The sequence below is a fragment of the Schistocerca nitens genome, chromosome 3, assembly GCF_023898315.1.
Source record: "Schistocerca nitens isolate TAMUIC-IGC-003100 chromosome 3, iqSchNite1.1, whole genome shotgun sequence".
Taxonomy (NCBI): Eukaryota; Metazoa; Arthropoda; class Insecta; order Orthoptera; family Acrididae; genus Schistocerca; species Schistocerca nitens.
In genome coordinates, this window is record NC_064616.1 from 932,510,602 (window position 1) to 932,536,603 (window position 26,002).

Here is a 26,002-nt window from a genome sequence, read left to right on the forward strand (position 1 = left end):
TCTGTTGAATCCGCTGGTCTCAGGTCGATACCGTCGTTGTCGTCCACTGTCCCCTCGGGACTATGGCTGTCGTCAGCAGAAGTCAGTCGACGCTTCTTTCTTCTCTTCGGCGGACGCTGTTTCCGTTGCCTTGCTTCCGCATCGACTGTTTGGGTTGCGTATTCTCCGTCTTGGGCCTGGCCTATCACGCTCTCGTTGGAAGCACAGGCAGCCACCACGGATGAGCCTGGAGCGGCCGTCAGCTGCATCTCGTGTGTGGTGCCCTGTGTCTGCTGTGGTGGAACCGGTGGTCGGAGTTCCAGTCCGTTGGTGTCCATGTTCTCTATATGCGGCAGCTGCTGGTGCCCATCGGAAATCTCCCTCACGTCTCCTCAGGGCTTCCACAAAGGTCAACGGTAATACAGTCATCTGTTGTGGCACCTGAACGTCATCCCGTGGGGTTTGCACTAAACGTCGCTGGAGACTTTCCTAGCGGACGTGACCTTCCTTCCCGCACCCCGAGCAAGTGCGAGGTTGTCCCTCATAGATTATAATCGCTCGACAACCTACCATGTACAAATAAGGGGGGACGTGTTTTCGCAGTTCTATCCATATTTGTTTCACCCCATTTAGGACGGGGTACGTGGTAAAACTCGTCCATTTTTCGGCCACATGGGATAGAACTGTACCGTATGGTCGAAAGGCGTCGATAACAAGCTCAGACGGGACCTCAAATGGAAGTTCGAAGACTCGTATGGCGCGGATCCCCATTCCCGCGTGATCGACCGTAACCGCACCAACATTCCCGTCGGCATGACAGAAACGACACCCGTTCGGTGATCGTTGTAGAAGTCTTTCGCAAGCAGCCTCGTCAACAAGCTTGACATAGACGACGCTTGAAACGATCGATAAATGGATTCCCACGAGTTCCTGTGGATCGATTTTGACCTCTTCTCTTAAAAAACGTTCATTCTCGTGTGCCTTTGGTCGTGTATAGTCGTTCGCTAAACTGAACTTCAAAGTCGTTTTTCTGTACGAGTGTGCCATCTCGTTCTAGACTCACAACACCGCACACGCGAAGCTGCTCCGGCGTCGGCTAGGCGCAAATTGAGACGCGTATAGCACGTGTGACGTGACACGACACTACAGCGCGACACGCACGTGCCGCACGAGTCGCGCGGGTGCAGCTCATATTGCGACGAGTGCACCGTACTTCGACGCGGCGACTCGCGACGCCCTGCGCTAAAAGAACCAAAGTGCGCGCAACCTGTTATCTTTCTCAAACGATTTTGCAGGAACTATTCACTGAAAATATTTTATTTTTGTCGTACTTGTAGCGTTATATGTCAGCTTCGTGGCGAAGTGCCCATCACCTCGCTAATGACCATTCTTATTGTGATGTACACATTTTAGTAAGACACGACGCAAAACTCAAAAAGCTTGCAACGAAAATTAGGGGTCGCTATGATTTTGCGTTTGGTGCATATTACACCATATATTGCTGCGTATGAAATTTAGCTAACATGCTGAATTTTTTTTTTTAGACTTGGGATGAGGTCTCTATCTGCCTCCGATCTCGAGAAAATGGATCCTATGTAGCGCGCTCACTTCCGATCTTTCCCGCGATATTGAAATACTCGCAACATCTCTTATATGACCTAAACCGCTCGAGACATCGAAACGAAAGTTTGAATGATGGCACACAAGGAGGAGAGTATTATGCCAGTTCGTAAACACACTGAAATTACTTATTTATGGCGATATATCATAAATTGTGCTTTATATTTTATTTTTTGCACTCCAGTGACTGTAAGTTTTTAAGAGTTATCGACAGCTAGCGAATGAAGAGCTTCCTAGTATGGAAAAAAACCATGAAATTCCTATTTTATGTTACTGCAAACCGACACTGTGAGATTTTTCGTAAGCTATTGAGCTCTGTGATTGCCAATTACTTGTTTAATGACGCACTCCTTTTCGGAATTCTGTCTCGATAGCTGCTGTGAGATGAGTTTGGCAAATTAGACTGTGACAAAGGAAGCACTATTAAACCAGTCACCAAGAGAAACGTGGCCGTTACTCACAAATGGTGATGCTTCTTCGAATGAGAAAAGATTGCCAATTCTGTTGGAATTTTGGTGGAATCCCCGCAACCCATCGTATTTTTAACACTGAGCGACTGGAATGGAAACTTACCAAAGGATTTTATTCCTTCTCTTGATCTGAGCAGTATTAAAATAATGACGAGCGATCCTTCGGGCGAAATGATAGGCACATGCCAGATACTGATTACTCACCTACGGCTTGCCAAACTGACAATGTGTGATCGCGAATAAAATTGTTGTTATTGAGAAAAATAAGCAATTGATCTTTCGCACAACACAATGGTCAGTGTATTGTCAGCAGCGGAGGATAATGCGCGCGACAGGAATGCACAAGCTAGCCATGTGTGCCTTGTGAGTTGGAGTTCGAAAAACATTGTCATGAAAGTAGATCTGCCTTTGTCAGCAATACATTTCAACAAATTAAATATAACTAATCATAACACTCTTTTAGGATATTCCTACTTTCGTAATAATACCGACCATTTTCTTCATTTGTGTAGCCTGTTGTATAATTAGTTTACTAATGCTGATAATGTGCATGCAACAATGGAAATGCTTTTTCTCATCACGGCGAACCAATTAAAACATTGTTATTTGTGACTGCTTTTCGACTGTTTCTAGCTTGCAGTGGAAATGTGATGTTCACATGCATGTAGTACAGTGTGTCGTATTACATCCATATCAGAGTAATCACAGTGAAACTTCTATACTTCAGATCTTGGACGCTTTTTACCAGGAGCACGAAGGGATCACACCTATGGAGATTATCCCTATCTAAATTGTTGTAACAGATCGTACACACACGCCAGCATACTAGGCAGCGAGAATATAATCTTGTTTTACTTTCCTGCCTTGATTTTTATCACAAGATTTTATAGTATTCCTTGCTTCGTTATTCACTACCCGCTGTCCCTTCTTGTGATCTGAAAACATCGCGGAGGCATACGATACAATTCCAGCGGCCAATGGCTCATCAGTTACTGAAGTATGCATTTTTCTTGACAGAAGAAAAACAAAACTATACAGATATAAATAACAGAAAAGTATAATGTACTAACAAAGAAAGACGGAGTGGTGAAAAACGAAACATTACCCAACGGCAATAAAATCTAGTATATAGTAAGGCAATATTTATCGTATGGGCAATACTACCTCTGCTCATATGCACCGTGCCGATGTGAGCATACGGCCGTGCTACTTTTCCGCTCACCGCCTCAAATTTCCCACGGTGCTAGCGAGGTACGCGCGAAGCGCGGCGCGAGAAACTGTGCCTCAACCACAACGCCGCGCGACCTGGCACAGGCGCGTGTCGCGTCCCAGTCGCGTCGCGTCGCGTCGCAATTTGCGCGGTCACATTTGAACCTATGATGTTACAAAAACGCGCGCTGCGCTGCGTCGCGCCACACGCGCTATACGCGTCTCAATTTGCGCCTAGCCGACAGGCGCGCGCACCACAGCGCGGCCGGCAGGCAACACGGTCCGCACTGTGTCACTGCCGAAGGCGGACTGAACCGCTCGGCTAATCCCGCGCGGCGAAGTTTAGAATGGTAGATCACATAACTAATGAAGAGTTACTATATAGAGGCATCTAGGTATTGTCAATTTGGTAATGTTGTGGAGTACGTGTGTGTTTGGAGAAAGGGGAGGGGGAGGGAGGGAGAGGGGATGGTAATGGTTGGCGAAGGCATGACTACAGTGCAGATGGGTGTTGTTGTTGTTGTGGTCTTCAGTCCTGAGACTGGTTTGATGCAGCTCTCCATGCTACTCTATCCTGTGCAAGCTTCTTCATCTCCCAGTACCTACTGCAACCTACATCCTTCTGAATCTGCTTAGTGTATTCATCTCTTGGTCTACCTCTACGATTTTTACCCTCCACGCTTCCCTCCAATACTAAATTGGTGATCCCTTGATGCCTCAGAACATGTCCTACCAACCGATCCCTTCTTCTAGTCAAGTTGTGCCACAAACTCCTCTTCTCCCCAATCCTATTCAGTACCTCCTTATTCGTTATGTGATCTACCCATCTAATCTTCAGCATTCTTCTGTAGCACTACATTTCGAAAGCTTCTAGTCTCTTCTTGTCCAAACTATTTATCATCCATGTTTCACTTCCATACATGGCTACACTCCATACATATAGTTTCAGAAACGACTTCCTGACACTTAAATCTATACTCGAAGTTAACAAATTTCTCTTCTTCAGAAACGTTTTCCTTGCCATTGCCAGTCTACATTTTATATCCTCTCTACTTCGACCATCATCAGTTATTTTGCTCCCCAAATAGCAAAACTCCTTTACTACTTTAAGTGTCTCATTTCCTAATCTAATACCCTCAGCACCACCCGACTTAATTAGACTACATTCCATTACTCTCGTTTTGCTTTTGTTGATGTTCATCTTATATCCTCCTTTCAAGACACTGTCCATTCCGTTCAACTGCTCTTCCAAGTCCTTTGCTGTCTCTGACAGAATTACAATGTCATCGGCGAACTTCAAAGTTTTAATTTCTTCCCCATGGATTTTAATACCTACTCCGAATTTTTCTTTTGTTTCCTTTACTGCTTGCTCAATATACAGATTGAATAAAATCGGGGACAGGCTACAACCCTGTCTCACTCCCTTCCCAGCCCCTGCTTCCCTTTCATGGCCCTCGACTCTTATAACTGCCATCTGGTTTCTGTACAAATTGTAAATAGCCTTTCGCTCCCTGTATTTTAGTCCTGCCACCTTCAGAATTTGAAAGAGAGTATTCCAGTCAACATTGTCAAAAGCTTTCTCTAAGTCTACAAATGCTAGAAAAGTAGGTTTGCCTTTTCTTAATCTAGCTTCTAAAATATGTCGTAGGGTCAGTATTGCCTCACGTGTCCCCACATTTCTACGGAATCCAAATTGATCTTCCCCAAGGTCGGTTTCTACTATTTTTTCCATTCGTCTGTAATGAATTCGTGTTAGTATTTTGCAGCTGTGACTTATTAAACTGATAGTTCGGTAATTTTCACATCTGTCAACACCTGCTTTCTTTGGGATTGGAATTATTATATTCTTATGGAAGTCTGAGGGTATTTCGCCTGTCTCATACAGATGGTAGAGTTTTGTCAGGACTGGCTCTCCCAAGGCCGTCAGTAGTTCTAATGGAATGTTGTCTACTCCCGGGGCCTTGTTTCGACTCAGGTCTTTCAGTGCTCTGTCAGGGTTTCCATCTGAGCTCTTGATATTCATATAAGTCGTTCTCTTTTCTCCAAAGGTCTCTTTAATTTTCCTGTAGGCAGTATCTATCTTACCTCTAGTGAGATAAGCCTCCATATCCTTACATTTTTCCTCTAGCCATGCCTGCTTAACCATTTTGCAGTTCCTGTCGATCTCATTTTTGAGACGTTTGTATTCCTTTTTGCCTGCTTCATTTACTGCATTTTTATATTTTCTCCTTTCGTCAATTAAATTCAATATTTCTTCTGTCACCCAAGGATTTCTATTAGCCCTCATCTTTTTACCTACTTGATCCTCTGCTGCCTTCACTATTTCATCCCTCAAAGCTACCCATTCTTCTTCTACTGTATTTCTTTCCCCCATTCTTGTCAACTGTTCCCTTATGTTCTCCCTGAAACTCTGTACAACCTCTGGTTTAGTTAGTTTATCCAGGTCCCATCTCCTTAAATTCCCACCTTTTTGCAGTTTCTTCAGTTTTAATCTACAGTTCATAACCAATAGATTGTGGTCAGAGTCCACATCTGTCCCTGGAAATGTCTTACAATTTAAAACCTGGTTCCTATATCTCTGTCTTACCATTATATATTCTATCTTATACCTTTTAGTATCTCCAGGGTTCTTCCATGTATACAACCTCTTTGATGATTCTTGAACCAAGTGTTAGCTATGATTACGTTATGCTCTGCGCAGAATTCTACCAGGCGGCTTCCTCTTTCATTTCTTACCCCCAATCCATATTCACCTACTACGTTTCCTTCTCTCTCTTTTCCTACTACCGAATTCCAGTCACCCATGACTATTAAATTTTCGTCTCCCTTCACTATCTGAATAATTTCTTTTATTTCATCATACATTTCTTCAGTTTCTTCGTCATCTGCAGAGCTAGTTGGCATATAGACTTGTACTACTGTCGTAGGCGTGGGCTTCGTGTCTATCTTGGCCAGAACAATGCGTTCGCTGTGCTGTTTGTAGTAGCTTACCCGCATTCCTATTGTTTTATTCATTATTAAACCTACTCCTGCATTACCCCTATTTGATTTTGTATTTATAACCCTATATTCACCTGACCAAAAGTCTTGTTCCTCCTGCCACCGAACTTCACTAATTCCCACTATATCCAACTTTAACCTATCCATTTCCCTTTTTAAATTTTCTAACCTACCTGCCCGATTAAGGGATCTGACATTCCACGCTCCGATCCGTAGAACGCCAGTTTTATTTCTCCAGATGGGTGTAGGTTGCAGTAATTGTGCAGAGAAGAAAGCCCTTCACGGGATAGACTAGTGTGTAGTGTTGAGAGCTGCAACGAACCAGATTTCGTGCTCGAAAGCACAATAACAAAATAAATGGCTCTAAGCACTATGGGACTTAACATCTGTGGTCATCAGTCTCCTAGAACTTAGAACTACTTAAACCTAACTAACCTAAAGACATCACACACATCCATGCCCGAGGCAGGATTCGAACCTGCGACTGTAGCGGTCACGCGGTTCCAGACTGAAGCGCCTAGAACCGCACAATAACAACTGAGAATTTTGCCCTGAAGCTTTCGCAAATGGAACAGGATAGGAGACAGTAAAAATGCTCACGCAGGTACTTTTTGTCACACTTCGGACGGTGGATTGCGGGCTAGAGACGAATATGTCGAACTGTTGGATACAGACGAAGCTTTCTTCTAGGGCTGCGGGCGTCGGTTCGTTGGCGATAGGCGTCCTCAGGCGCTCTGGGAACCACTGGTAAATTTTACACGCGCAGTAGAGGTAGCCGAAAGAGAGCTCGCTACTGCGTTTCCAAATTCGATTCTCAGTACGCCGGCTAGAGGTTTAAAGAAATCTTCCGTCTTCTTCGGCTGGATGGAATTCGCGTTGAGCTGTTTGCCTTTGACTCTCACCTTCAATTATTCGCAGAAGTGTTAGAAAATTTAAATAACGGGCTACGGTGCGGGAAAGTGAGCCAGTGTCGCTGTGAAGAGCAGGTGGCGCCATACTTCTGTGCTGGCGTCTCGTCGACGCGGCCGCACGCGATATTCCCTTTCATCGGCCCCGCGTTCCGCCACGCATAATACAAAACTCGATACTTCTCACAGATGGCGCGCACTGTCGTCACAACCAATTGCTCGACACACAAATCGTAGTGAAAATTACTCAATAATAGCGAACGACATCGATGCAATGCACTATTCAGCACGTCTGGTCGCCGCTTCCTAGAGCGGCAACCGTGTGCTGGTATTTTCGAGTAAGAGCAGTGAAGACTGGTGAACGCTCAGGGAAAATCTTCGCCGTCTGTTACACATCACCGTACGAATGCTTCTCAGCTCTTGCGCATAATACGTTCGACTGTTTGATTGCAACGAAAAATCTGAATGCAAAATCTCCAAGATTGGCGATGTTTTACTGGAGATCGAAACTTGGCACGGACTTACATGCGAGATGTTTTTAATAGCATCCATAACGAAACTCTTTCTCAAAATCTGGCAGAAAACTGAAGGAGTACACCAGCGGCAAGACACAATTTGAGATGCCAGTGGTAATATTACTGATGACAGTAGCACTAAAGTGCAGCTAATAAACACTGTTTCCCGAAATTCCTTCAGCAAAGAACCAAAGAAGATGTAGCAAATAATGCACAGCGCGAATTAAGAACTCCTGCCAACATAAATAGCTCAGAAGTAGATATTCTTGATACAGCAAAGCAGCTTAAATCAATATATATTATAAAGCTATATTCATGAACAGTCGTGGACAAAACGAGCGAGACCCCTCGCCTTTTCGTTATGCTGATTCGCACAGCTTTAAAGTCTGCCACACAGCGTAACAGGCAAGGCGACGAAGTGCTACCAACATACTATGCACAGGCGTGAAATTGAAAAACTATCCGAACTTTGTCAGACTGTTTACAATCATGTCTAAGACTATTTTATTGCTGATTAGTGTTAAACACAACACGTAATTATAAGATGTAAATGAAAAGAGAAACGCTAATTAGTCTGAAATGTACTAATAAAAATGAATTTCAACTTATCGAGATAACATAACTGTTTTAGTAAGACAAAGTAGCTAAGATCGTTACGAATTAGAAAAATATTATGCGCATTCGGTTGCGAAACGGTCTGTGTCAACGTTCAAACCAGTCATACTGGATTACCGTTGCTGACCTACCATGAAAGCGTGCAAATTTAGTAATGCGTGAAGATTCATAACGAAATTCAGTTAAAAATCATTCAGTGCCACACTTAAGTCAATTCAATTATTGACAGAAGCGGAAAAGTAGGCAGTAACAAGTATGAAATTCTACAAGAGTTTCATATTGACATCCACAGGGCGCCAGTACAGAATAAAGATAGCAAAAAAACGTATTGGAGGCGCGAGAAATTCTTAAAATTGCCTTATTGGTAGTCTATCTTCCTCCATCGAGATTAGAACCGAAAACAAACCAGACCTCCCTTGCAGTAGCAAACACCTTTCACTACGCTAGTAGACATCCAAGACATTAATAAGCCGGCAATTTCGCAATGAAAATGGCAAAATTATCTGTAGTTTCTGTTGCATAGAGCTTTCTGGACTCAAAAGCTTGAATTTTCTACTTTTGTGTCAGCCCTTATGTGACTATCATTCGGGATGTTTATCGAAATATCAAATACTGTTATTAACGAGTAAATTTAGTGGGATAATTCTGCACCACCCCAGGAAATAAACGGCGACATAGCTGCCAAACGTATTCTATAATGTTTCGATTTCTCCATTAGACTCGCCACAGCCAGGAAACGTTCATTAGCCGAAGAGTTTCTTAAGCTATGGGAATGCTTGCACTTCTAAAACTCGGTAGCATTAATACTAGGATCTGAATTAGCACGTGTATAGGAAAATGGACTGTATTTGCTTTCCTGTAAACGCGATTTGGATCGAAAGCGTAGCTACGATTAATATACTGATGTATCGACTGCAACTAGAACATTTCGAATAAAGAGTAGGGGGAATTATTTATGCGGCCCTGATCTTCAGTAACTGTCGTAGCTATTTTCGTTGTTATGATTTAGTCACCTAAATCGATAAAAATGGAACCCTACTAGTCTCACTTTCTTGACCGTCTATCTGTCTACCCAACCCTTAAAACCCGTTTACCTCGAGTTCGGGTAGACATAATAAGCGGAAATGTATCGCACTTCCTGCGGTATACGGTCCCTTGGTGGTGTAAGAAAGTGAGCTTCTATGTGAATGCAATCTAAAGATACGGCTGTCTATGTAAAGAAAATTTACGCAACGGTAATGCAGTATGACTGGTCTGAACGTTGACACAGACCGTTTCGCGACCGAATGCGCATAATATTTTGCTAATTCGTAACGATATGGGTTCTTTGTCTTACTAAAACAGTTATGTTATCTCGATAAGTTGAAATTCACTTTTATTAGTACACTTCATACAAATTAGCGTTTCTTCTTTCATTTATATCTTATATTTACGTGTTGTGTTTAACACACTAATCAGCATTAATAGTCTTGGACATGATTGAAAACAGTCTGACATAGTTCGGATGGTTTTTAAATTTCACGCCTGTTCGTAGTATGTTGGTAGCACTTCGTCGCCTTGCCTGTTATGCTGTGTAGCAGACTTTAAAGCTGTGCGGATCAGCATAACGAAAAGGCGAGGGGTCTCGCTCGTTTTGTCCACGACTGTACGTATGTTCCACATCTGGTAAACCACTGGACCGATTTCAACCAAACGTAGTGCACATTCCACTTACTGTCTGGAAAAAATCGTCGTGGTCATAAGAAACACCTACCTATCATAGGAGTTGGGGTGAAAAACCAATGTGGCCCGTGGTGAGCGAATACTTATATTTTATTCACACAGTATCTGAAAATGAGAGCACTTAGTGACTTGCAACAAACTTTAAACATAATTTAAAACCTTTAAAAAACTTTTTCTCTCTGAAAATCCCCATAAAATGATGAAAGGAAAAGAGCTTATCGCTTACTACACTTTCGGTGTTGGTGCAAAAAAGGCTGTCGCAGCATGAAGTTTTAATTTATTGTTTCTTTATTACTAACTGTATTCGCGACACATTTTGCAAACAGTATTTACATATACGTACCACTGAATGCACCAGCAAAATTATATCACTGTACACCACCAAGGTAAGGAGAGATGACGTCATAAATACTGAGACGCGTGAAAACCTGTCACTTTAAGCATGTCGCTTTAATTTATTGCTTTTTACTGCCAACTCTGTTCACGACGCATTTCGCAGACGATGACATATGTACCACTGGACGTACCTGAAAAATTATATCACTGTACGACAAATAGTTCAGAAATTGAACGACATAAACGTTGAGATGCGTTTAAGTGAAACTGTGGGGCGAAATAAGTGTGAAGTGCGTTAAATCTGTGTGACATACAACTGACAAATGCGTACACTGGCAAAGCCACAGGTAAAAAGCACAACCTAAACCCCTGGAACGATTTCAGTCGAATCTGATACACATAGTAGTTACGATCCGAAAAGAAATACTGTGGTGCTAAGAATCATCAGCTTCCTATTCGGGTGGGGGTGACCATACGGAGAGTGAAGAGCAGAGAAGGAAATGCACAGACAGAGAAGGGGAAGTTGGACACAGATAGGGGGAGAGGAGGAGATAGAGAGAGTGAAAGGGAGGAAGACATGTCCAGAGAGATGGTGGAGGAGGAAATGAACAAAGAGGAGGAGGAGGAGGAGATGGAGAGAGAGTGGAGATGGACGAGCTGGACAGTGAGAGGGAGTGGAAGAGGTGGAAAGAGGGGGCAGGGAGGAGCAAATGGAAGGAGAGGGGGACGAAGGAGGAGATGGACTTACAGAAAATTGGAATAAATACATACCCAGGCAACGCTGTATGTTCAGTTAGTTACTTAATAAACGAAAATCTTCCGTTTCACATTGTGTATCAATTAGGTTCCTTTCGGAGCATGCTGACAAAGTAGCTCCATATTTAGTAGACATATACAACCGCTGGCTCGACGAAAGATCCGTACGTAAAGACTGGAAATTTGCACAGGTCACACAAATACTCAAGAAAGGGAACAGAAGTAATCCGCTGAATTACAGATCTATATCACTGACCTAGATTTGCAATAGAATTTAGGATCATATGTTATGTTCTAATATTATGAATTACCTTGAAGTAAACGGCCTACTGACATATAGTCAGCACGAATTCAGGAAGTATCGTTCTCGTGAAACAGAACTAGCTCTTCATTTTTCACTAAGTAATGAGTGCTGTCGACTGGGGATCTCACACTGTTACATATTTCTAGATTTGCAAAAGACTTTTGATACTGTTCCTCACAAGCAGCTTCTAATCATATCATATACACTTAGAGCAGGCTCGAGAACTACTTGTTCATAAACATTTTCGGAGGATTTCTGACGATGTTTCATGCTTACTACCGACTTTAAACATGTAGATTATCAAAGTACCGTCTCAGTTGGGCGAATGGATTCGTGATTTCCTATCAGAAAGGTCACAGTTTGTAGCCATTGACAAAAAGTGATAGAGTAAAACAGAAGCAATATCTGTCGTTCCCAAAGAAAGTGTTATAGGCCCCTGCAGTTCCAAATCTATATAAATAAATTACGAGACAGTCTGAGCAGCTGTCTTACACTGTTTGCAGATGATGCTGTCATGTACCGTCTAGTAAAGTTATCAGAAGCTCAAAACCAATTGACAAATGATTTAGACAAAATATCTATATGATGTAAAAAGTGGCAATTGATCCTAAATAACGGAAAGTGTGGCGTCATCCAAACGAGCGCTAAAACGAATCCATTAAATTTCGTTTACCCGATAAGCATAAAAATCTAAAGGCTGTCTGTCCAGCTAAATACCTGGGGATAACAACTACGAGCAACTTAAATTGGAACGATCACATAGATAATTTTGTGGGGAAGGCAAACCAAAGATAGTGTTTTGTTGGCAGAACATTTAGAAGAGGCAACATGTCTACTGAGGAGGCTGTGAACACTGTTCTTGTACGTCCTCCGCTAGAGTACTGCTGTGCTGAATGGGATCCTTAAGAGACGGGATTCACGAAGGACATCGAAAAAGTTCAGAGAAGGGCAGCTCGTTCCGCATTATCGCCCAATAGCGGAGAGAGTGTCACAGATATGACAAGCGATTTAGTGTGCCAGTCATTGAAACAAAGGCACTTTTCGTCCCGTCGTGGTTATTTTGCGAAACTTTAATCTCCAGAATTCTCCTCAGAATGCGAAAATATTTCGTTGACACCCACCTGTATAGGGAGTAGTGATCATTGCAATTACATAAGAGAAAACAGAGCTCGCAGGGAAAGATGTAACTGTTCGTTTTTCCCGCGCGCAGTTAGAGTGTGGAGCAGCACAGGAACAGTGCGAAAGTGGTTTGAAGAACCCTCTGCTAGCAGTTAATTGTGAATTGCAGAGGAGTCATGTCGATGTAGACGTAGTTGTAGAAAAACAGAAATATACAATACATATGGTAGTTGCAAAAGGATTGATATGCTAATATGGAAAAAGGCCTAGTTGTTTCAATTTGCGTAATAATTTTAAAAAAACCCTAACCACAAAGATTTAGGTGTATGAATATGATAGGTTCGTGGCTATTTTAGTTAAGAATAGTCAAAAACAAAAACTGCTAGAAACACTTACTTACACAGATCGCATCAGTGCACCGAACCTTCTCGAAGCCACCTATTACATAACGCTTGTGTTTGTGGTTTACCCTCATGAGCCAAAACATTATGACCACCAGTTTTGAAACTTCCCCTTTTAAACAATTATAAATGACTGTGCTTAAACTGACACACAATATTTTGTTAGCGCAACGCAATCTGACTTTCAATAATCCCTACAAAAGAATGGGCCCTGACTAACATTAAACTATACCTTTCACAAATCACTTACCTCACAAAAATCTTCGCTACTCAAGCTGCTGCAATACAGCGAGCGCCACTACTGCCAGCTAAATAAAAGATTCAAAGTACTGAAGGCACTAACTACTGATAGGCATAGTTAGCAAATGAAAGATTTTGATAGAGAACAACCAATGTATTTACCTCAATAGTCATAATATATATAGCAGTTCATGACAAATTTCAAAACTCCGCCATCTCTCTCCCCACATCCACCACTGCTGGCGGCTCACCTCCAACTGCGCAACGCTACGCGCTGTTCACAGCCAGCTGCCTAACACTACAATGGCGAGTATTACAACAATGCAAAGCAGCCACAGACTGCACACAGCACAGCCAGTGATTTTCATACAGAGGTGGCGTTACCAATAAAAAAAACCTAAACAGCCTACTTACAGTTTAATAGCTGCTTTGTCCGTCTTTGGAACCAAATACATCACTGATCTACGTATCAGGGGTCTGACAGTTTGTTGGTAGGTTTGTGGCATTCGATGTCTACGCTCAGCTCACGTAATTCACGTCAATAACGGGCCGCTGATAAGCGCACACGGTAATGGCTCCCGATAGCGACCCAGATGGATTTACATCAGGCGAATTTGGATGCCGAGACATCATCGTGAGTTCATTATAATGCTCCCCAAACCACTGTAGCACGGTTCTGGCTCCGAGACACGGACAATTATACTGTTGAAAGATGCCATCGCCGTCCAGGAAGACATCAAGCATCAAGGGATGCACGTGGTTCGCAGCTGTCATCGTGTATTCGATTACTACCACATGTCCCATGCAAGGGCAGGAGAATGTCTCCCGTTACACAACACTGCTTGCACCAGCCTGAGTCCTTGGCGCGCTGAACGTTTCGAGCCGCCTTTCACTTCGATGACAGCGTTTGTGGAGATGACCAACGATCTAAAATGTGAACCCGAATGCCGGAGCTTTTCCATTGACCGACGGTCGAATCCCAATGATCCCGTGCCCACTGTGATCGTAATTGACGATATCAATATGTCACTATGTGAACACGTAGGGGCGGTCTACTGCGGAACACCATATTCAACAATGTATGATGAACGGTGTGCTGCGGAACACTTGTGCGTTCTGCTCTTTCGGCAGATATGTCACAGACCACAATTTATCTACTTTACAGAGCAGACAAACCTCCAAACCCCACATTCTGTAAGAGTCGTGGACGTCCAACCATTTAGCGCCAAGTGGTAGTTTTGCACTTCTACCTCTCTCCGTAGTGCTCATAACGTGAACACTGGATCAGCTTCGCCGTTTTCGAGATACTCGTTCACAGGTTCTCCGTAATAATGATCTGCCCTTTGTCAAGAGCGCTTATCTCAATGGATTTCCCCATTTGCAGCCCATACCTTCGCTAGGGTGACCCCCGTCAGTGCTCCGCTTACATACTTTTGTTACTGCAACGCCACCAGGCGGCAATCAACGTCGCGGTAGGCAGTGGTCATAATGTTTTGGCTGATCAGTGTAGTTAACAATAAATATACCTATTGGTTCTGCTAAGAAATTAATCAGTTTAATAAATTCGGTCGGCTCCTCTTGAACAGTACAACATTAGAAGCTAAACACAATCGAAAACCATCCACTAATCTACACTGAACTGTCGACTTTATAATCAAATCGAGCTTTTTGGGAGGGCTTTGTCTTGTTACAAAAACTACGCCAATGTGGTTACCCGCAAGGAAAGAGTTCGATAGCTAACAAATCCTTATGTAAACTGCCGCTGCTGGCAAGCGTAGAGCGGTCCATCAACAGCCTAGACTGTCGCAGAGGATTCCTCTCATGGCTCGCGTTGGTACATTTTCCCCTTATCTAACGGCTACAATGAAAAGCTTTCTGCCTGCTGCTTTCCGGATGGGTTCGTTCAAATGGCTCTGAGCACTATGGGACTTAACTTCTGAGGTCATCAGTCCCCTAGAACTTAGAACTACTTAAACGTAACTAACCTAAGGACATCACACACATCAAATACCGAGGCAGGATTCGAACCTGCGACCGTAGCGGTCGCGCGGTTCCAGACTGTAGCGCCTAGAACCGCTCGGTCACTCCGGCCGGCTTTTCCGGATGGGACCATACTACTTACCGTAAGCACCCAGACACATCGACAATTTCGAAGACCCGCATGCTGAACTCGAGTCATGAACTGAGCAAGGGTATAGCAGTTATGAAAAGAGGAAATAGTTCGGAGGTGTCGAATATGGCGAATAATTTGGACTGGGGCGACGATGAGGCGTATTATTCAGATAAGAGATGTCGTTTCATGGCTGCATAATGAACTGTAGCCTTGTCATATAGCAATAAAACTCTGAACGAACTCGTTGAATTCCAACTAGTAAGCATTTCAAGATTTCTTATTGGAATTCTCAATTTACTGTTGTAAGTGGAGGTATGAATTCTTTGTGGACCAGCCACTTCTGCAGATAATCACGATCAACGTCTGCATCTAGATCTACATCCACGTGATTACTCTGCTATTCACAATAAAGTGCCTGGCAGAGGATTCAATGAACCACCTACATGCTGTCTCTCTCTACCGTTCCACTCTCGAACGGCACGCGGGAAAAACGAGCACTTATATTTTTTCGTGCGTGCCCTAATTTCTCTTATTTTATCGTGACGATCATTTCTCCCTATGTAGGTGGGTGCCAACAGAATGATGATTGAAATTTCATGAGAAGATCCCATCGCAACGAAAAACGCCTATGTTTTAATGATTGCCACTCCAATTCACGTATCATGTCTGTGACACTATCTCCCCTATTTCGCGATAATATAAAACGGGCTGCCCTTCTTTGTACTTTTTCGATGTCATCCGTCAGTCGCGCCTGATGTGGATCCCACACCGCACAGCAATACTTCAGAATAGGGCAGACAAGGGTGGTGTAAGCTGTCTCTTTGGTAGACCTGTTGCACCTTCTAAGTGTTCTACCAATGAATCGCAGTCTTTGGTTTGCTCAACCCACAATATTATCTATGTGATCGTTCCAATTTAGGTTATTTGTAATTGTAATCCCTAAGCATTTAGTTGAATTTACAGCCCTTAGATTTGTGTGACTTATCGCGTAATCGGAATTTAGCTGATTTCTTTTAGTACTCATGTGAATATCTTCACACTTTTCTTTATTCAGGGTCAATTGCCACTTTTCGCACCATACAGATATCTCATCTAAATTATTTTGAAAGTCGTTTTGATCATATGATGACTTTACAAGACGGTAAACGATAGCACCATCTGCAAACAATCTAAGACGGCTACTTAGATTGTGTCCTATGTCGTTAATATAGATCAGGAACGCTAACCACACTTTTTGAAAGCACAATTTTTTTTCGCGCTTTGGAAGAATGCAATTGCAGTTTCGGAGTTGTAACGTTTTGTTTCAAGAAAAACTCAGAGCCTCTTCATGGATAACAATAGTCTATAAAATGTCACCGCAACGGTAAATCATGACTAAATAACAAGTCTTGATGTAACTGGATTGTGTACTTGCTCTCTTCTCGACACAGACGAAATCTGACACAGCTTCCCCTCGTTCAAATCTTAATGTTACATTAACGAAGCCATTGTTTATAGGTTATCTGGCGTTTATTATATCATCCGAGAAGTCTGTTTCCGATTCTCTTTAATTAGTTTAACGACAGCTGCAATGATTTCGCTGGCACGACCCTTGCGTTCGCCATCCGTCACAGTACGTCGAAACCGTTTGAACAATTCAGAAATGGCTGTTCGGTTCACTGTTGATTGATCGTAAGCTTTCCGTGGCACTGAAGATGTCCTAAATGTAACATCTGCAACAACATTTAATCGCTGCCTCTCCTTGTCGTCCATCTTCAGAGTCCAGGTAACAAGTTACTTCAAATGTCGGCACACCTCAGCAGCCCGCATCTCGTGGTCGTGCGGTAGCGTTCTCGCTTCCCACGCCCGGGTTCCCGGGTTCGATTCCCGGCGGGGTCAGGGATTTTCTCTGCCTCGTGATGGCTGGGTTTTGTGTGCTGTCCTTAGGTTAATTAGGTTTAAGTATTTCTAAGTTCTAGGGGACTTACGACCACAGCAGTTGAGTCCCATAGTGCTCAGAGCCATTTGAACCACACCTCAGCAACATCGGCTATGCCGATGTCTCTCAGCATCGACAGTTCGAAACGGTTCAGATTACATCTACATCTACATCTACATCTATACTCCGCGAGCCACCTTACGGTGTGTGGCGGAGGGTACTTATTGTACCACTATCTGATCCCCCCTTCCCTGTTCCATTCACGAATTGTGCGTGGGAAGAACGACTGCTTGTAAGTCTCCGTATTTGCTCTAATTTCTCGGATCTTTTCGTTGTGATCATTACGCGAGATATATGTGGGCGGTAGTAATATGTTGCCCATCTCTTCCCGGAATGTGCTCTCTCGTAATTTCGATAATAAACCTCTCCGTATTGCGTAACGCCTTTCTTGAAGTGTCCGCCACTGGAGCTTGTTCAGCATCTCCGTAACGCTCTCGCGCTGACTAAATGTCCCCATGACGAATCGCGCTGCTTTTCGCTGGATCATGTCTATCTCTTCTATTAATCCAACCTGGTAAGGGTCCCATACTGATGAGCAATACTCAAGAATCGGACGAACAAGCGTTTTGTAAGCTACTTCTTTCGTCGATGAGTCACATTTTCTTAGAATTCTTCCTATGAATCTCAACCTGGCGCCTGCTTTTCCCACTATTTGTTTTATGTGATCATTCCACTTCAGATCGCTCCGGATAGTAACTCCTAAGTATTTTACGGTCGTTACCGCTTCCAATGATTTACCACCTATGGCATAATCGTACTGGAATGGATTTCTGCCCCTATGTATGCGCATTATATTACATTTATCTACGTTTAGGGAAAGCTGCCAGCTGTCGCACCATTCATTAATCCTCTGCAGGTCTTCCTGGAGTACGTACGAGTCTTCTGATGTTGCTACTTTCTTGTAGACAACCGTGTCATCTGCAAATAGCCTCACGGAGCTACCGATGTTGTCAACTAAGTCATTTATGTATATTGTAAACAATAAAGGTCCTATCACGCTTCCTTGCGGTACTCCCGAAATTACCTCTACATCTGCAGATTTTGAACCGTTAAGAATGACATGTTGTGTTCTTTCTTCTAGGAAATCCTGAATCCAATCACAAACCTGGTCCGATATTCCGTAAGCACGTATTTTTTTCACTAAACGTAAGTGCGGAACCGTATCAAATGCCTTCCTGAAGTCCAGGAATACGGCATCAATCTGCTCGCCAGTGTCTACGGCACTGTGAATTTCTTGGGCAAATAGGGCGAGCTGGGTTTCACATGATCTCTGTTTGCGGAATCCATGTTGGTTATGATGAAGGAGATTTGTATTATCTAAGAACGTCATAATACGAGAACACAAAACATGTTCCATTATTCTACAACAGATTGACGTAAGTGAAATAGGCCTATAATTATTCGCATCTGATTTATGACCCTTCTTGAAAATGGGAACGACCTGTGCTTTCTTCCAGTCGCTAGGTACTTTACGTTCTTCCAGTGATCTACGATAAATTGCTGATAGAAAGGGGGCAAGTTCTTTAGCATAATCACTGTAGAATCTTAAGGGTATCTCGTCTGGTCCGGATGCTTTTCCGCTACTAAGTGATAGCAGTTGTTTTTCAATTCCGATATCGTTTATTTCAATATTTTCCATTTTGGCGTCCGTGCGACGGCTGAAGTCAGGGACCGTGTTACGATTTTCCGCAGTGAAACAGTTTCGGAACACTGAATTCAGTATTTCTGCCTTTCTTCGGTCGTCCTCTGTTTCGGTGCCATCGTGGTCAACGAGTGACTGAATAGGGGATTTAGATCCGCTTACCGATTTTACATATGACCAAAACTTTTTAGGGTTCTTGTTTAGATTGTTTGCCAATGTTTTATGTTCGAATTCATTGAATGCTTCTCTCATTGCTCTCTTTACGCTCTTTTTCGCTTCGTTCAGCTTTTCCTTATCAGCTATGATTCGACTACTCTTAAACCTATGGTGAAGCTTTCTTTGTTTCCGTAGTACCTTTCGTACATGATTGTTATACCACGGTGGATCTTTCCCCTCGCTTTGGACCTTAGTCGGTACGAACTTATCTAAGGCGTACTGGACGATGTTTCTGAATTTTTTCCATTTTTGTTCCACATCCTCTTCCTCAGAAATGAACGTTTGATGGTGGTCACTCAGATATTCTGCGATTTGTGCCCTATCACTCTTGTTAAGCAAATAGATTTTCCTTCCTTTCTTGGCATTTCTTATTACACTTGTAGTCATTGATGCAACCACTGACTTATGATCACTGATACCCTCTTCTACATTCACGGAGTCGAAAAGTTCCGGTCTATTTGTTGCTATGAGGTCTAAAACGTTAGCTTCACGAGTTGGTTCTCTAACTATCTGCTCGAAGTAATTCTCGGACAAGGCAGTCAGGATAATGTCACAAGAGTCTCTGTCCCTGGCTCCAGTTCTGATTGTGTGACTATCTCATTCTATACCTGGTAGATTGAAGTCTCCCCCTATTACAATAGTATGATCACGAAACTTCTTCACGACGTTCTGCAGGTTCTCTCTGAGGCGCTCAACTACTACGGTTGCTGATGCAGGTGGCCTATAGAAGCATCCGACTATCATATCTGACCCACCTTTGATACTTAACTTAACCCAGATTATTTCACATTCGCATTCGCTAATAACTTCACTGGATATTATTGAATTCTTTACTGCTATGAATACTCCTCCACCATTGGCGTTTATCCTATCCTTGCGGTATATATTCCATTCTGTGTCTAGGATTTCGTTACTGTTCACTTCCGGTTTTAACCAACTTTCCGTTCCTAATACTATATGCGCACTATTTCCTTCAATAAGAGATACTAATTCAGGAACCTTGCCCTGGATACTCCTGCAGTTTACCAATATTACGTTAACTTTTCCTGTTTTTGGTCTCTGAGGACGGACGTTCTTTATCAACGATGATAATGTTCTCTCTGGTAAGCCGTCAGGTATTTTATCGTTTCGCCCAAGGGGGGGTCCCTCTAACCTAAAAAACCCCCATGTGCACGCCACACGTACTCTGCTACCCTAGTAGCTGCTTCCGGTGTGTAGTGCACGCCTGACCTGTCTAGGGGGGCCCTACAGTTCTCCACCCAATAACGGAGGTCGATGAATTTGCAACCATTATAGTCGCAGAGTCGTCTGAGCCTCTGGTTTAGACCCTCCACACGGCTCCAAACCAGAGGACCGCGATCGACTCTGGGCACTATGCTGCAGATATTAAGCTCAGCTTGCACTCCGCGTGCGATGCTGGTTGTCTTCACCAAATCAGCCAGCCGCCGGAAGGAACCAAGGATGGCCTCAGAACCCAAGCGGCAGGCGTCATTCGTTCCGACATGTGCTACTATCTGCAGCCGGTCACACCCAGTGCGTTCAATAGCTGCCGGAAGGGCCTCCTCCACATTACGGACGAGACCCCCCGGCAAGCACACCGAGTGCACACTGGCATTCTTCCCCGACCCACCCGCTATTTTCCTGAGGGGCTCCATAACCCGCCTAACGTTGGAGCTCCCTATAACTAATAGGCCCGCCCTCTGTGACTGTCGGGACCTTGCCGGAGAATCGGCCACTGGCCCAACAGGCGAGGCATCCTGTGGTGGCTCGGAAACGATGTCATCACCACTAGGAAGCACCCCGTACCTGTTGGAAAGGGGTAAGGCAGCCGCCACGCGGCCAGATCCCACCTTCGCCTTTCGGCCAGGCACGCGCGAGCCCACCACTGTCCGCCATTCACCCTGGAGTGATGGCTGACCGGTAAGATGCTCACTGCCGGAAGACGCAGCGACATCAGGGGTTCCATGCGATTCCAAGGCCACCGAAGTAGGCATAGGTCTCACCACAGTTGCCCCAACGCCACTACGAGCCGACGCCTGCGCCTCGAGCTCGATGAGCCTAACAGACAAAGCCTCCACCTGTCCCCGAAGAGTGGCCAATTCTCCTTGCGTCCGCTCACAACAACCACAGTCCCTACACATGACTATGTTTACCCTACTCTATACGGTGACAAATTCCCAAGATAATCTTCTGATGAGCTACTCTGATAATCAAGAAACACTCACTGAAATACGAGACGCGAAAACTACGCTAGGTTTTCCCAGAAAAACTATTTAAAAGCTAAGCGCAGCAAATAAGTACAAAAACACTGTTATTGAAATAAAAGGTTCTACCTAGTAAGCACTCGAACACGCAAGAAATTACAAAAATAAACTAGTAATTACACAGATAACTGAAAATAAGTCGCTGCTGTTTGTAAAATATGTAAGAAGCAAACGGTGTACTCGCCTTAGTAGTAGCAGGAGCTAGCGATGCGCTCTCGCTGACGGTCTAACTGACACTGGTTAAACAGTTGACGGATGGAATAAAAGTGACAAAAGTTCTCAATCCATTAATAAGAAAAATGCCAATAATATTGCCGTATTCCAGTACAGACAACGTTTTCCACAACTTTTGGGGAATGGAATGCTCAAGATGGTGTCTTAATACAATAAATTCATTATTAAAGTGGGGTTTGGATTTATGAGTGGTACCTCAATTAAGAAATCTGCCTCCGGAACTGAGTGGCCAGTGTAGATGGCTGCCATGCAGAGGACCCAGGTTCGATTCCCGGTACTGCCGAGGATTTTTTCTTACTGGGAGCACTGTTAAGGAGCGCACTCAGCCACGTAATGCTAGCTGAGGAGTTAATCGACTGAGCAGTAACTTCTTCATGGCCCGGCAAGTCTGCAAAACGTCTGTGAGAGCGGTGTGCTGACCGCGTGCCCCTCCATGGTGCATCCGCAGTCCGCAAGGCAGAGGAAGACATGGCGGCCGATCGACATTGCGTGATCTTCAGGATCTGATCCCGGAGTTTAGTTTTAGTTTTTACTTTCAACCAAGAAATGAATTCATAAAATATAAAAATTGCGAAGGTAGACAATCTCGCCAACTTTCTGGAGACAGTGGCTACTTAATATACAATATTCCGCTCCAAAAGAGGCATTTTATGGGCTTACTGGTGTCCCTTCAAGTGACACGTTCTACTGAGCATAAAAAAATGCAGAAAAAATTGTTGATCTCTTAAACGGTATAGACTGATAAGCCAAAACATTATGACCACTGCCCACCACAAAGTAGGATGCCGGCTGATGGGGTTGCGAGCACGTGACGCCGTAACAAAAGTATGTAAGCGGAGCAAATGGTTCAAATGGCTCTGAGCACTATGGGACTTAACATCTGAGGTCATCAGTACCCTAGAACTTAGAACTACTTAAACCTAACTAACCTAAGGACATCACACACATCCATGCCCGAGGCTGGATTCGAAGAACCTACGACCGTAGCAGCAGCGCGGTTCCGGACTGAAGCGCCTAGAACCGCTCGGCCACCGCAGCCGGGTAAGCGGAGCAGAAACGGACATGGGATCACCCTAGCGAAGATATGGGCTGTAAGTGGAGAAATCCATTGAGATAAGCGACTTTGACAAAGGGCAGATTGTTATTACGCAGAGCCTGTGAATGAGTATCTTGAAAACGGGGAAGCCTGTCGAATGTTCATATGCTACTGTCATGAGCATGTATGGAAAGAGGTGGAAGGACAGTGAAACTATCACTAGGCGCTAACCGGTTGGTCGTCTGGTCTGCTCTGTGAAGTAGGACAGATGATGATCTGTGCCATCTCTGCCGAAAGACCACAATGCTGCTGCCTGCACAGGTGTTTCGGAGCATACCGTTCATCATACATCGTTGAACGTGGAACTCCACAGCACATCACCCCTGGAATTCGATTGTCGATCAAAGGAAACGTGTCGGCTCTTCGGGTGAATCACATTTTTCCTACACTAGGTCGATGGCCGTCTCCACACACACCGTCATCGAGGTGAAGTACAGCGTGCCACGGACGCAGGCTGGTGGGAGCAGTATTATGTTACGGGAGACATTCTCCTGTGCTTGCGTGGGACCTGTGGTAGTACTCGAAGACACGCTGATAGCTAACAAGGGAACCTCCCCATCGCACCCCCCTCAGATTTACACTCCTGGAAATTGAAATAAGAACACCGTGAATTCATTGTCCCAGGAAGGGGAAACTTCATTGACACATTCCTGGGGTCAGATACATCACATGATCACACTGACAGAACCACAGGCACATAGACACAGGCAACAGAGCATGCACAATGTCGGCACTAGTACAGTGTATATCCACCTTTCGCAGCAATGCAGGCTGCTATTCTCCCATGGAGACGATCGTAGAGATGCTGGATGTAGTCCTGTGGAACGGCTTGCCATGCCATTTCCACCTGGCGCCTCAGTTGGACCAGCGATCGTGCTGGACGTGCAGACCGCGTGAGACGACGCTTTATCCAGTCCCAAACATGCTCAATGGGGGACAGATCCGGAGATCTTGCTGGCCAGGGTAGTTGACTTACACCTTCTAGAGCACGTTGGGTGGCACGGGATACATGCGGACGTGCATTGTCCTGTTGGAACAGCAAGTTCCCTTGCCAGTCTAGGAATGGTAGAACGATGGGTTCGATGACGGTTTGGATGTACCGTGCACTATTCAGTGTCCCCTCGACGATCACCAGTGGTGTACGGCCAGTGTAGGAGATCGCTCCCCACACCATGATGCCGGGTGTTGGCCCTGTGTGCCTCGGTCGTATGCAGTCCTGATTGTGGCGCTCACCTGCACGGCGCCAAACACGCATACGACCATCATTGGCACCAAGGCAGAAGCGACTCTCATCGCTGAAGACGACACGTCTCCATTCGTCCCTCCATTCACGCCTGTCGCGACACCACTGGAGGCGGGCTGCACGATGTTGCGGCGTGAGCGGAAGACGGCCTAACGGTGTGCGGGACCGTAGCCCAGCTTCATGGAGACGGTTGCGAATGGTCCTCGCCGATACCGCAGGAGCAACAGTGTCCCTAATTTGCTGGGAAGTGGCGGTGCGGTCCCCTACGGCACTGCGTAGGATCCTACGGTCTTGGCGTGCATCCGTGCGTCGCTGCGGTCCGGTCCCAGGTCGACGGGCACGTGCACCTTCCGCCGACCACTGGCGACAACATCGATGTACTGTGGAGACCTCACGCCCCACGTGTTGAGCAATTCGGCGGTACGTCCACCCGGCCTCCCGCATGCCCACTATACGCCCTCGCTCAAAGTCCGTCAACTGCACATACGGTCCACGTCCACGCTGTCGCGGCATGCTACCAGTGTTAAAGACTGCGATGGAGCTCCGTATGCCACGGCAAACTGGCTGACACTGACGGCGGCGGTGCACAAATGCTGAGCAGCTAGCGCCATTCGACGGCCAACACCGCGGTTCCTGGTGTGTCCGCTGTGCCGTGCGTGTGATCATTGCTTGTACAGCCCTCTCGCAGTGTCCGGAGCAAGTATGGTGGGTCTGACACACCGGTGTCAATGTGTTCTTTTTTCCATTTCCAGGAGTGTAGTTATAAGTTGGCACAGTGTATAGGCCTTGAAAAACTGAACACAGATCAATCGAGAAAACAGGAAGAAGTTGTGTGGAACTATGAAAAAATAAGCGAAATATACAAACTGTGTAGTCCATGAGCAAGATAGGCAACATCAAGGATAGTGTGAGGCTTAGAGCGTCGTGGTCCTATGGTTAGCGTGAGCAACTGCGGAACGAGAGGTCCTTGATTCAAGGCTGCCCTCGAGATAAAAGTTTATTTTCTTATTTTTGCAAAGTTATGATCTGTCCGTTCGTTCATTGACGTCTCTGTTCACTGTAATAAGTTTAGTGTCTGTGTTTTTCGACCGCACCGCAAAACCGTGCGATTAGTAGACGAAAGGACGTGCCTCTCCAATGGGAACCGAAAACATTTGATCGCAAGGTCAAAGGTCATCCGATTCCTCCACAGGAAAACACGTCTGATAAGTTCTATACGACACTGGTGACGGCATGTGCGTCACATGACAGGAATATCTTGTCGACCCACCTAACTTGTACACTTGGCGAATGGGTAAAAAGACTCTTCTACCTTGCACGATTTAGGTTTTCTTGTGGATGTGATAATTACTCCCAAAAAAATGATGGAAACATAAGAGTTTGTCACATAAACTGAAAATGAAAAATTAAACTTATCGCTGGAGGGAGGACTTGAACCAAGGACCTCTCGATCCACAGTTGCTCACGCTAACCACGGGACCACGGCGCTCCTGAATTCGCAATCTCCTTGACGTTGCTTATCTTGCGTATGGACTACTCAGTTTGTATATTTTACTTATTTTTTCATATTTCCATACAACTTCTTCCTGTTTTCTCGATTGATCTGTGTTCAGTTTTTCAAGGTCTATCCACTGTGCCAACTTATAACTAAATCTGAGGGGGGTGCGATGGGGAGGTTCCCTTGTAAGAACCACCTGCATCCCTTGATGCTTGATGTCTTTCCCGACGGCGACACACGGTTCAATCCCGCGTCCGGCCATCCTGATTTAGGTTTTCCGTGATTTCCCTAAATCACTCCAGGCAAATGCCGGGATGGTTCCTCTGAAAGGGCACGGCCGACTTCCTTCCCCGTCCTTCCATAATCCGATGAGACCGATGACCACGCTGTCTGGTCTCCTTCCCCCAAACCGACGGCGACACCATCTCTCAGCAGTATAATTGTCAGTGTCTCGGAGCCAGAACTGTGTTACAGCGATTTGAGGAGCACTATAGTGAACTCACGTTAATGCCTCGCGACCAAAT

The 26,002-nt window shown here is 44.8% G+C and overlaps 1 protein-coding gene across 1 annotated transcript in view; it reads left to right on the forward strand.

Annotated features, from left to right (window-relative positions):
• The first annotated feature begins 326 nt into the window (after positions 1–326).
• The window catches only part of LOC126249495 (uncharacterized), a 346,047-nt gene continuing 320,371 nt past the window's right edge, over positions 327–26,002 (forward strand). The window contains exon 1 of the mRNA XM_049951147.1: positions 327–395. Within this exon, the coding sequence (XP_049807104.1) occupies positions 327–395 (69 nt within the window). The remainder of the gene's footprint in view (positions 396–26,002) is intronic.